The sequence below is a fragment of the Leopardus geoffroyi genome, chromosome C3 (assembly GCF_018350155.1).
Source record: "Leopardus geoffroyi isolate Oge1 chromosome C3, O.geoffroyi_Oge1_pat1.0, whole genome shotgun sequence".
NCBI classification, from domain to species: domain Eukaryota; kingdom Metazoa; phylum Chordata; class Mammalia; order Carnivora; family Felidae; genus Leopardus; species Leopardus geoffroyi.
The window spans coordinates 55,594,171-55,607,269 of record NC_059338.1 but is presented as its reverse complement, the minus strand read 5'-3'; the positions used below and the strand labels follow the sequence as shown (position 1 = coordinate 55,607,269).

The 13,099-nt window shown below is 39.9% G+C and overlaps 1 protein-coding gene across 3 annotated transcripts in view; it reads right to left on the bottom strand.

Annotated features, from left to right (window-relative positions):
* Positions 1-13,099, bottom strand: part of VAMP4 (vesicle associated membrane protein 4) — a 44,543-nt gene that overhangs the window by 16,925 nt on the left and 14,519 nt on the right. For 2 of the 3 annotated variants that reach the window (XM_045452934.1, XM_045452933.1), the window contains exon 4: positions 6,337-6,456. In XM_045452934.1, the coding sequence (XP_045308890.1) occupies positions 6,337-6,402 (66 nt within the window). In that variant the 5' untranslated portion in view covers positions 6,403-6,456. Of the gene's footprint in view, positions 1-6,336; positions 6,457-9,405; positions 9,766-13,099 lie in introns of those variants that run through there. The other variant, XM_045452931.1, reaches the window with a different exon arrangement.

The window sequence follows — 13,099 nt, the reverse complement described above, 5'->3', positions numbered from 1 at the left end:
AGGACAGGTTTGGAGCTGAGACACAAGGGTTTAAGAATCGGCACAGTCCACCTACTGCCTTCACAGTTCACAAATAAACTTCGACACATATGTGAACTTCCAAACAAAAACCACTTTATACTTTTACTCTATAAGATGCAACTATTTTCCTTAAAATGAAGATGATCTCACCCTCTCCCCAAAAGGGGAAGATATAAAGTTCCAAAAGGAGCCTAATGAAGAGCAGCAACCAGACTTTCCCACATGGAAGAACTTCAATAGTACACAGCTTCTACACAGAATAACAGCTCCCCAAGACAGAAACCGGAAACCGTGACTGTTTCCTCACATGCTAAGAGGGCCTCTGCAGGTGCGACTGAGTTACAGGTCTTGAGGTGGGAAGACCAATAAGGATTATTCATGTGGGCCCAATATAATCCCAAGAGTTCTTAAAGAGGGAGGCAGAAGTGCCAGAGAGAGAGGGAGGGAGAGAGAGGAAAGAGGGACAGACGAGTGGGGAGAGAGACGGAATAGAAGATGTTATACTGCTGGCTTTAAAGACAGTGGAAGGAGCATGAGCCAAAGATGATGGGAAGCTTCTAGAAGCTGGCAAAGAGAAGGAAACAGACCCTCCCTTACAGCTTCCAGAAGGAACACAGCCTGGCCAGAGCCTTGATTTTAGCCCAGGAAGACCCACTTTGGACTTCTGGTCACCAGAACTAGAAGATAATAGATTTGTGTTGTTTTGAGTTTGTGGTAATTTGTTACAACAGCAATAGGAAACAAATACACCACCTATTGCCTTTTCTGAGAAAATTAGTCAAGGAGTTGCACCAGCCCAAACAACAAAACCCAATTAAATCAGAGCAAAGATTCTAAGACAGAGGTCAATAAAATCAATGAACCTAATAAAATGTGTGGTCAGTTTTGAATAAATACGGTAATGTGATTGTGAATTACTTATAGCTACTGAAAAAGAAAAGGTATAATATAAGGAGAAACTTTAAAAGAGCCCCAAACCATTCTAACAAAACCTAGAAGCTGGGAGCAGAAGAGTGAAGCAAGTAAGTAACATAACAGTCGCACCTGCTGGGGAGACAAGTGGAGGCAGGGAAAGTGGGCCAGAATGAGGAAGTAAAACAATGGAAGGGACGTGGTGTTTGGTATGTTGACAGAGAAAACAGATTTAAACATCACTGTTAAAATATGAAGTTAATAACAAAAAAGAGAGAGATACAAAGGGAGAAAGGAAGGATACTTTTAAACTGCCTAGTGATACTGAGGCCGAGGAGATGAGGAAAAACAATCAATCTGCCAAAGAAGTCAGGGAAAAGAGGAAAAATATATGAAATATAATGATCTATGCATAATGATATATAACATATCACAGAGAGAAAAAATGAAAATAGGGTGTATTCAGTATTTTTTTAATAAATATGTCTGAGCATCTTCTATGTGTCAGGCACTGTTCTAGGTATCAAGACAGCTTTGAACAAGACAGACAAAGTCTGAGCTCTCACAGAAAAATATTCGATGGTAACAAATGCTATGCAGAGGGGCGCCTGGGTGGCTCAATCGGTTAAGTGTCTGACTTCAGCTCAGGACACGATCTCACGGTTCATGGGTTCGAGCCCCACATCAGACTGTGCAGACAGCTCAGAGCCTGGAACCTGCTTCAGATTCTGTGTCTCCCCCTCTCTGCCTCTACCCTGCTCATACTCTGTCTCTCTAAAAGTAAAATAAATGTTAAAAAAAAAAAAACAAAAACAAATGCTACGCAGAGAACTGAAACAGAGATAGGATAGAAAGTGACAGGGTGACTAAATGAGATTAGGTTGTCATGGAAAATCACTCTCAAGAAGTGAAACTTAAGCAGAGATCCAAATGATAACAAAGGGCCAACCAAAGATCAGGGGGAAGGGCATTCACTGGCATCAGAGGGACTGGCTAGCACAAAAAAGCCCAAATAAGTTAGTTGTTGTAACAAATGTGAATGGTATGAATGCTCCCGTGGGGGATAAGCTTAGGAATTCCCTGGGCCTACACCAATGGGTTAAGGAGGCACAAAGAAACACAAAGTCATAAAATGCTCACACCTGAGTTTGGATAACCAGATTGGCACTCCAAGAATAGGGAGGTGCAAAGGCACCCCAAAATAGGGAGGGGTGCTGAACCCCCAAAAATATATAGAGAGAGGCAAAGGCCTGAAATAGAATCAGCGCAAAGGTGCCCAACACATAGGAATAACAAGATTAGATATTCAGGGTGAAAGCACCCCAAGTTTAGTACTACAGCAGAAAGCTGCTTTCATAGAATAGGGCCAGGGCAGGTAAATTGGTGAATTGGACTTTGGACCACTGCACTGCAGGCAAAGCAGCCCAAGGTGGCTTATTAACCCTGAGGTTATTCCCCCTACCTGTCTCATCTCCTAGGCTGGCAAAGATAAACAGGCACAGTGCCTCCTGTCTGCTGTTAGCAACCATCTACCCATCTGCCTGGCACCTGGAATTTATTTTATATTGAGCCAAACCCCAAACACTGTGCATCCTCAAAATCCCCCTTTCCCCCTCACATCCACAAGTTAATGTTCCTAGTTTCTTTGTCTCTTTATACACACCCATCACGTTTGCAAGCCTTCTGATCTGAATAAATATGGGGCAAGGACCCTTATTCGGGGCTCTTGCCTTTTTCCCGGACATTAGCCATCTCTCGTTTTAATCCTGCGTTCGCTCTTTTGCTAGACAAAAGAGAACTTTAGACTTAGAGTCTACGACATGCTCCTATTAAAAAAAAGAACTACATGTGATTGGAGTTCAAAAATTCCAGCCAATATCTGTTTACAAAAAATTCACCTAAAACAAATTATCAAATAAAGGAAGAAAAGAAGAGGTGGGAAAAAATATATCTGCAAATTCTAACAAAAAGAATGTTAGAGTTAGCAATATTAATACAAAGACGAATTTAGGACAAAAGCATTAAACAATCAAATTTAAGATTTTATAATGATAAAATGCATAGTCCACCAAAAAGATTTAACAGCAATGAATGTTTATATATAACAACATAGTTGCAAAAGATATAAAACAAAAGCTGCTCAAATTATAAAGAAAGAAATGGATACATTCAAAATCATAGGGAAGATTTAACATACCCTTCAGAGATAGAGAAACTAAGGAGACAAACAATAATCTAGAACTTTATATTTAGCAAATTTTAATTTCAAATATCCAAGAAATAGATGTGCCACAAAAGAATTTTAATAAATTCCAAAAACTAGAAATTACATAGGTCACATTCTCCAGGCATAATGCAGTGGAAATTAAAACAGGTAACAGAAGGGGCACCTGGGTGGCTCAGTCGATCAAGTGTCCGACTCTTGATCTAGGCTCAGGTCATGATCTCACAGTTCGTGTGTTTGAACACAGAGCCTGCTTGGAATTCTCTTTCCCTCTCTATCTACCTCACTCATGCTCTCTCTCTCTCTCAAAAATAAGTAAAGAAACTTAAAAAAAAAAGTAACAATAAAACTTTAAAACACTCTTCTAATTAACACATTAAAATGTAACGGAAATTTAACAGACTATTTAGAAATAAGTGACACCGGGAACACTAGAGAACAAAATCTGTAGGTTATGGGTCATAGCAGCACTTAAAGGAAAATGCATTTATTTACGAAATCACAAAAACCGAATATATATGAAATAAGTATTTAACTCTTAAGATGGTTGAATTATTCCTAAGCAACACACAACTCTAGAAGTTTAAGAGAAAAAGATTAATGGATAACATAAAAATGTTAAACATGAAAAACTATCAGAAACAAAGTTAACTGGCAAGTAACAGATTGGGCAAAAAAATCTGCAACATACTTTCAGAAAAGGTCTGACATCTGTATTATATCAAGAGCTCTGAGGAAACAATAAGAAAAAGACGGCAAGGGAGAAAAATAGTCAATGGAGAGAGATAGGCAATTCCAGACAGAAGAAGAAATGGCCAATGATCACATGAAAAGATGTTCAAAGTCAGTAACAGTCAGGGAGATGCATTAATTAATTCCTCCAACAAATATTTCTTGAATGCTATTCTAGCTAGTAAGTTTAAAAGTCACTATATTTATGAAACAGTTTATGTGCCTTAAAAGATAATGACACTAGTGATAAAATATATTTATTATAGTTGTACTGTAAGAAACACACATGAAAATCAATGTCTTTACACCCATTCATTGAACAAACACAAGGGCTAGTGAGACACTATCAAAAAAAGAGAACAGGACACAATGAGATAACGCTTTACACCCACTAGGCAGATAATAATAGCAAGTGTTAGGAGGAAAACTGGTGGTGAGGAGAAACTGGTTGGTAGAAGAAATGCAGACAAATTGGAATCCACATATACTGCTGGTAGGAATGTAAAAATTGTGCAGCCACTCTGGAAAACAATTGGGCAATCTTCAAAAGGGTGAATAGAGAGTTACTATAATACCCAACAATTCCACTCCTAGGTATTCACACAAGAGAACTGAAAACATGTTCACACAAAACCTGTACATGAATGTTTATAACACTGCTATTCTTAATAGTCAAATAGCCAAGAGTCAAAAGCAGTATGCAAGAAGTCCTTAATATTAAAAAAAAAAAAAAAACCCAAATGTCCGTCAAGTGATGAACAGATGGGACATATCCATATAACGGAATATTATTCAGCAATAAAAAGGAATGGCATACTGATCTATGCTACAATATGGATGAACTTCAAAAACATTATGATTTAAGTCCAAAATGCCAATTACAAAAGACAACATATTGCATGATTCCATTTATATAAAATGTCCAGAGTAGACAAATCTATAGATTGGTGGTTGCAAGATTGAGGGGATGAAGAGATGGGGGATGACTGTTAAAAGGTACAGGGTTTCTTTCTGGAATAATGAAAATGTCCTAAAATTGACTGCAGTGATAGTTGCATAATTCTGCAAATATACTAAAAACCATTGAGTTGTACACACTTTAAAAGAGTGAATTGTATGGCATATGAATTTTATCTCAATAAACCTGTTACTAAAAAAAGTGGAATGGGCAAGTGGAATAAAACTTTAAATAAAGTTTTAAAAAGTAATTTATAGATTAGAACCAGTTATCAAATTTCACCATCCGGTAACTATTCAAAAGGAGGTCTCTATTTAAACAGCCAATTTTGTTCAATTCTGATTCAATACCCTATTTTTTACAATAAATCATAGTAGTAATCAACCAACAACAGTTACAGTTACAAGTCTCAGTGGTGGATTGAGACTCTGTATTTTATAATCTTAAGTCTACATATAAAGTTTATTTTACAAGCAATTAGTCTATTGGTGGATTATACCTCCTTCAAGTAAAAACTACAGAAAGTTAGGATAAAGAGAAGACACATTTCCTGTATTATACTAAAAGACACTTTTAAATTGTAAGATGTTGGGCAGAGTGAATAATAGGAGGTTCAGAGCTTGTACAAAAAAGGAACGTGTAAAATGAAGTCAAGTAAGCTCTATATGGGCCCTCCAGTTTTTAGCACAATAGCAGGTGGTCAATAAATGAATCAGTAAATGAAGGAATAGCAATGAGATAGGAAGTGAGCAAGGGCTTTAGGTTGCTGGATAAAAAAGAATACCACTAATTCCTTCCCTAATAAATACTTAGTGAGTGCTTATTCTAAAAGTAACCTATCTACAACATTTATATCAAATGCTGTCTTCCAAAATTCAGATTTATACACATCTGCATAGAATGTTCTGGGATAAATAGGAAATTGAACATTATATAAAAACTACTCTGGACTCCGAGGACAGTTACAGAACAAGAATTCTTTATCTGCAATTTCAAAAATCTAAAAAGTTCTGAAAACCAAGAGGTTTTGTAAGTTTAGAGCCAAAACTCATTTGGAGGAAAACCTGGCGTGAACTGATGTTAGCTTTACTTACTAATCAGACATTTCTCTGAGAAATACTAACATACTTGGAGGTGCTGCTCCAGACACTAAAAAGGCTGTTATATAATATGCACTTAACTACCTTACTAAAATCTTAAAAACTCTCAATTCCAACCAATTTTGGCCCAGAGTTCTGAATAAGATCCTGTGTTTTTAACATTCTCTTTGAAAGACTAGAAAGAAGCAGTGAGCATAATCTGATCAATAATGGATGCAGGATTCAAATGAATCACCAATCTAAGGAACATACACTTTTAAATATTTACTATGAAGAAAAAAAATATAAAGTAGAATACAGCCATAAAATTTAGATTTTTCTAAAACAATTTACAAAAGGAATGAAAGCATATTTTTAATCTGTTTAAAAACTGAAGATTCTGAACTTACCCTTTCACTTTTCACAGAACCAGTGACATCATCGTCATTTAGGTGGCGCTTGAACTTGGGAGGCATATTTTTTACTCAAGAGGTACTTCTCTGTTTCCCAGCAGAACAAGTATTCGCCACCTTAAGGGAAAATGCATGTCATTATATTTGAGACTTGAGGGTGAAAGCTAAAGTACTTAAATAGTGTTCAAAGCCTTGTATGGTGGAGCCTCCTTGACTTCTCTGACTTCAACCACTGCCTTCCCACTTGCTTCATTCCGGGTGATGCTGTCCTCCATGCCAGGCCTTGATACATAAAAAAGTTAAAAACTGTAAGAAAATGGATGTAACTTGTAACTTGTGAAAGAGAACATGTGGGGGAAATCAGTGATTTTTTTTTTTCAATATTTATTTTGAGAGAGATGGAGCACATGCGCAAGCAGGGAAGGGACAGAGAGAGAGGGAACCCCAAGCTCCTTGCTGTCAGTGCAGAGCCCAATTCGGGGCCTGATCTCAGGCACCGAGAGATCATGACCTGAGCCGAAATTAAGACTCGGAAGCTAAAACGACTTCTGAACTACCCAGGTGCCCCTAGTGAAAGTTTTTATAAAACTAAAGAGCAGATTGCCTAGGAGTGGGGGAAATTTGGAGAAAATGAGGCATTAAATGCTTTAAGAGTTTAACCTGGAATTAGAAGACAGAACACTCCTAGTTCTCTGATTTTTAGTTAGTTGATTAAACCATGATTCCGTTTCAAGTGTGAAATAGTGATTTCTAGGCTTCTGCATGGAGTTGGCACGGTCAATCAGATAATTCATGCAAAAACATTCTGTAAATTATAACACCCTATTCTAAAGCACAGCACTAGGCTCTAAGAAAAGGGATGTTTATTAAATACTGTGTTAAACAGAGCCAGGATGCTGTTTTGAAGGGTTTTTTTGGTTATTGTTGTTGGTTTTCTTTGGTTTTGGTTTTATTTCTTTTTTTCCTACAGAAAGTTTCACAGCTTTTCATATGCTAATATGCATTGTGGTTTTCCAAGAAAATGCTTGAGTATGCAGCTTATTCAAAATTTCTGGAGAAAAAGCTGACATGCAAACACGAGTTTTCAGTTTCTTGGATTAGAAGATGGATAAAAAATGAGAATAGCTACTAGCTAAAGTACTGAATCTTTTACTATGTGGTATGCACTGTGCTCAGTGACTTACATGTATTTTCTTTTAGTCTACATGATACTCCTTTAAAGTAGGCACTAAGAAGCTAAAAGAGAATTTAATTTAGGAAAAGTAACTAATATTCCCTCCACCGACTGAAACAGCAGACACATAGACCCAAATTAACCAATGGCTATGCATGATCACTTTTAATATTTATTCAATTAGCTGCCTATCAAGTTACACAGTTGTTCTAGAAAGACCACTTCCCTATAAACAACCCAGCAGCCCTCTTTCCCCTTCCATAAGAAATCACCTCTAAGATCTTTAATTAGGCATCAGTTTGCTAGTTAACATATACAAGCCCAGAGTCGTTTCATAAACCAAATAAAAGTAATATTTTAAGGTAGTGTCCTATCAAAACAAATTGATACACTTTTCTTTGATAAGAAATGCTTCTAAATCAGAAACCTAATCACTTGTAACAAAAATCAAATTCTTGCTACCTAAGTAACAGTTCTAGAGTTCATCCCACAATATTTCTGTCATGTACATCTGGCCCATTTTATTCCTCATACTTTGATTTCAGAATAATTCATTCACACAGAAATATTACAGACTCCAGGAAAAAACAGGAAGTTTTCTGAGCTTTTAATTATACCTGTATGTTATTTATATTTTAAACCCAACAAAGGTGCTTCTTTAATATTCCCCAAACAGGCAGACTTACATCTTTATGAAATATACAGTAAAGCTACAAGTTTAATGATGAGCAAACACCATAATCAGGTCCTATAATCCAAGGACCAGCCTCACGGAGACAAGAAAAGTGTCTGACAACAGAAAAGCCATCAGCAAAGCATCAGGCAAGATTAACTATGCAACTGATTTGTGTCAAATAACTAGTAGAAATAAAGAATGCTCAGAAATCAGGCATATATTTCTACCTACACTTTCCCCTGCAAACATTACACATGAATTCAGGGATTTGTGTCTGGGTAAATACGTAAATAAGAGAGCTTTCATCATGCATTTCATACTGAGAGTGGAACAGCAATACACAATTCACTCTAAAAATGTCACATCACCATATGCTTATGTCATGACCATACGTTTACAATTTCGTGTATATATATTTTTTAAGAGGCAGTAGTTTTCTATTCAATGTCTTTACATGTAATACACTTCTAACTTGTTTAGTAAACGTTGGCCTCTTTTTTGTTTTAGGCACAGAACAAAAACCCCTATGTATTTCATTTCACACAAAGCTTGAATCTGGGCAGAGGTTTCCCTTTTCCCCGCCTCCATTCCCTTCTGACTCCTCTTCCTTATCTCCATCAACAGTCTTGACTGGTGCAGTTTCACGGAAATATGTGACTTGGACACAGCTTGGAGATGTTACTCACAAAAACTATCAAACTAATGATTCACGTCACCTGGACGTTATAAAACACAGCAGCGTTGGCGCTCTTTCTCCCTTGACTTTAAATAATGAAACAAATCCATCCCCTCCAGCAAGTAGCTCGGTTCCCCGCCCCCCCTCCACCCCAATTGTCGCACCAGGCCTCGTCCTCCGACATCTGCTCCTAACTCTGGTCCTTTCTACCCCATGATACCCACTCACGTTCCAGGGTGCCTCCCACTCTTCTCAAACCCTCCCCACGCCCTCCACGGTCCCATCTCCCAGAGCACCCTTCAATTGCCATTCTTCTCCCCCTCTCCCCGCCCCCCCTCCCGCACACCCCCGTCCAGGTCGTCCTCCTCCACGACACCTGGCCCGAATCCAGCCTTTCCCCAGTCGGGGGTCCCTCCCCGACCGCCCCAGGCGGGTCTCGCCGCCCAACGCGGACGTTGGGACGCGGCGGAACAGGGGCGTCGTCTCCGTTTCCTTCCTCCTCACATCAGCCCCTCCCGTCGAGAGGGCCGGCGCCAGTACCTGAGTCTCCCGGGGAGCTCCGGGCAGCTCTCCGTGGCCGACAGCGCTGGGAGGGCGGGGGAAGGAGTGGGAAGCGCAGAAAAAAAACGGGGAGGGGGGACAGTGGGCGCGGACTCGGCGTCGGCCGCTCCGCCGCAGCTGCGCCCCCGCTCATCGAGCCGATCGGCGCTCCGCGGCCTGGCGCCGGGCGAGGGGGCGGGCCCAGGCGGCGGAGATGGTCGAAGGAATCGAGTGAGTGGAGCGCCTCCAGGGGAGGCGGAGGAAGCTGGGAGAAGTCCCTCAGGGCGCGCGCGCTGTATACGCCCGGGACTGAGATGGAAGAGGCTTTTAGGTGATGCTTTAGGAGCAGCCCATCACCCTTTGCTAAAGAAACCGAGTAGAAAACAAGGAGGATGCTTCGCAGCCCCGGAACTACTTCGGATTGTCTGGGCCTTTCCGGAAGCTCTAAGTGACCCCTTGTTTATCGATGCAGTTAGACAAGCAGGGAGCTATTGAGGGTTGCGAATCCCACCTCATTTTAGACGTTAGGAATCTCTGGTCTAGATTTACTGGCGGCTGCAAGCTAGTTTGGGTAGATTTGGGACGAGGACTCAGTGCTCTTTCCCCTGTATTCTTTTTAACCTAAAATAACTAGGTCCAGACACCGGAGCCTTCAGGTTTCAGTTAGGAAATCACCCTTGTATGGCCTGTCCACTGTTCTTTTCACTCTCCCCCTTCACCCCCTCAGTATCATATTTAAACTTCCAAGCCTGAATTAGGTGGGCATAGTAATCCAAAACCATTCTAGATAATGCTTTTACGGTCCCTTGTTTCACTTAGCCATTCCTCCCACACACGCCGCTGCTGGACTGTTTTACTCATTCCCCCCACCCCGATCATTTGTGCATTACGCATCTTTTTCACTTAATACGTGTGGGTCCCTTGTTGATACAGCGTTGCAGGCATTTTTCAGTTAAAACGTACCTAACTGGAAGATGCCCTGGCTGGGATGACTCTGATTATCTAAAGTTCAATCACCTGGAAAGCTTTAAAAACTACAATGCCCAAACACTACTTTGAGATTCTGATTCAATCATCCTGGGATGCTGAGAAACAGCCGTGGGTTGTCAGCTGAAGTTTCTGAAAACCTGGCGTTAGACTCGCTGTGAGTTTACTACTCAGACCCAGGCTGACTTGGACAGACACCACCCACCTAGAAGGAAAGCTTCTTACAGTTTCTCTGCTTAGGCATAATGGTGACACTACCCTAGACCCCACAGATGACCCAAAAGTTATTTCCTTCTTCCACAGGTGATTTTACGTCTGTAAATCTGCTTGTTATGGGGTGTCTCCCTCCTTTGGTGCCTTAGCCAGTTAGAGTCTGAGGCACGTACAGCATCAGCCTTTCTTACTTACACAACTTAAGAGTGTGATTGAGCTGTAGGAGCACCTCACTGCGTAACTTGTATAACTAATTCTTTTTGTTTTAACCATAATTCTTTAGTTCTGCCAACCATTTTGGTAAGATTGCTGAGGGGAGGGGTAATGCCAGTCCCACCCCTTAATCACCTGAACAAAGTCCCTTTGACTCTCCCCTATATTTTGGAAAAGGTAGAAAATGTCACTTTACAGTTACTATGAATCAGATATACCAGTAAGCCTGAAAGGATATAAACAGCACTGGATGTAAGGTCAGAACAGGGTTCCAGGCTCACCAACTTGAATTATTTGGTTATTTTTACCCTATTTTCTCTTTCTTGAGCTTCAATTAATTATTCAGATGTTCATCTTCCAATTTTCTTATAATTTCTCTTTCATCTGATATATTTATTTTCTTGAAGTAGGCTTCCCACCCAGCGGAGCACAAAGCAGCCTGAACTCATGACCCTCAGATCAAGACCAGAGCCCAATTCAAGAGTGGAAGGCCTAACTGACTGAGCCACCCAGGTGCCCCTGAGCATCTGATGGATTCTTAAACTTTCTATTATTCCTCCTGTTTTTAGCTCACATCATGCTCAGAGTTACCTAGCACTTCTAATTCCCAAGCTTTATTTATGCAGGGGTTAGCCGTGTAAATCAGGTTGCTTCGTGGCCTGCTTAGGATTCTTGTTTCTTAAGTCTGCTAAAGTAATTGTCACTGATTCATCTACTTTGCAGGTTTCAATATTTTGTTGTTGTTGTCTCTGTTCCCATAAGGCAGTAAAAAAAAAGTACAAAACAATTCTAAGCATGTGAACAACTGTTCAACATCAGCCAAAATGTAAATCAAATACCATTTTTCATCTATCACTGACCGGGAAGGAAGGAATTTAGCAGCAGATCTGCAATACATTCTCTCCCCTTATAGAGGAATACCCCTAGAAAAGCAAGCAAGCATGTAATTCTTAGAAATATGGAATAACAGACCTCCTGACAAACAAATTAATAGTATTTGCTAGTAAGGAGAGTTGATATCTATGGAATTCCTTCAGTAAGATATTCCTGGGCTGGGACTGTTTATGGTAAACACCCCCGAAATCTGTGGATTGAGGTGCATGACTGGAAAATATCATGTAATTTATGTAACTCAGCATGTAATGGAGATGTTCCAAAACTGAGTTGGTTGCTTCTGCATAAGTGAGGTGACTACATACCTTATTTAGAAACCACATCTATGATCTTGGGCAGAGATGCACCCAACACAGGAAGAAAGGACCTGGGAAACAGCACTGAGTCCTGAACCTCTCCCTATTTTGTGCCTCTTGGTCAGTGGTATCTTTGAAATTAGTAGAGTTTAAAATGGTAAGATCTCTGATTTCTGAGTCTAATTTGAAAATTTGATCCTTTTGCTAGCTCAATGGCAAAGATTAAAAAGTTTGACAACACAGTGATGGAGATGTGTACACGCGGTATTGTGGTGTGGGAGGTGGGAAGAACAAGCTTTCTTCAACACTTGGTGGAAGTATAAATTGGTACAAATTTTTTTAAGTTCAGGGTGGTAAAACACGTCAAAAATTATATTAAGTTCCTTTTGACCTAACAATTCTATTTCTAAAATTTATCCCACTGATATACTTCCCCAAGTTGTATAAAGGCATTTTCTTATTTATTTTTTTTTTCAACGTTTATTTATTTTTGGGACAGAGAGAGACAGAGCATGAACAGGGGAGGGGCAGAGAGAGAGGGAGACACAGAATCGGAAACAGGCTCCAGGCTCTGAGCCATCAGCCCAGAGCCCGACGCGGGGCTCGAACTCACAGACCGCGAGATCGTGACCTGGCTGAAGTCGGACGCTTAACCAACTGCGCCACCCAGGTGCCCCTATAAAGGCATTTTCTAAGAATATTCTTCAAAGGATTTTTGCAACAAGCATGGGAAAAAAAGAAGCTTTAACTGTCCAGCAATAGGAAATAAGTTTGGAATATCCATTTAAGGTAACAGTATATAGTGATTAAACTGAAGTAGATATACATGCACTCACTTAGAATATCTCTATGTGGTTTTTAAAATATTTTATTTATTTATTTATTTATTTATTTATTTATTTATTTAGAGAGACAGGGAGAGAGAACACATGAGCATGAGTGGGGGAGGAGCAGAGAGAAAGGGAGAGAGAGGATCCAAAGCAGGCTCGGCATTATTGTGAGATCATGACCTGAGCCAAAATCAAGAGTTAGACGCTTAACCAACTGAGCCGTGCAGGTGCCTCTCTGTATGTTACCGTAAAGTGAGAAAA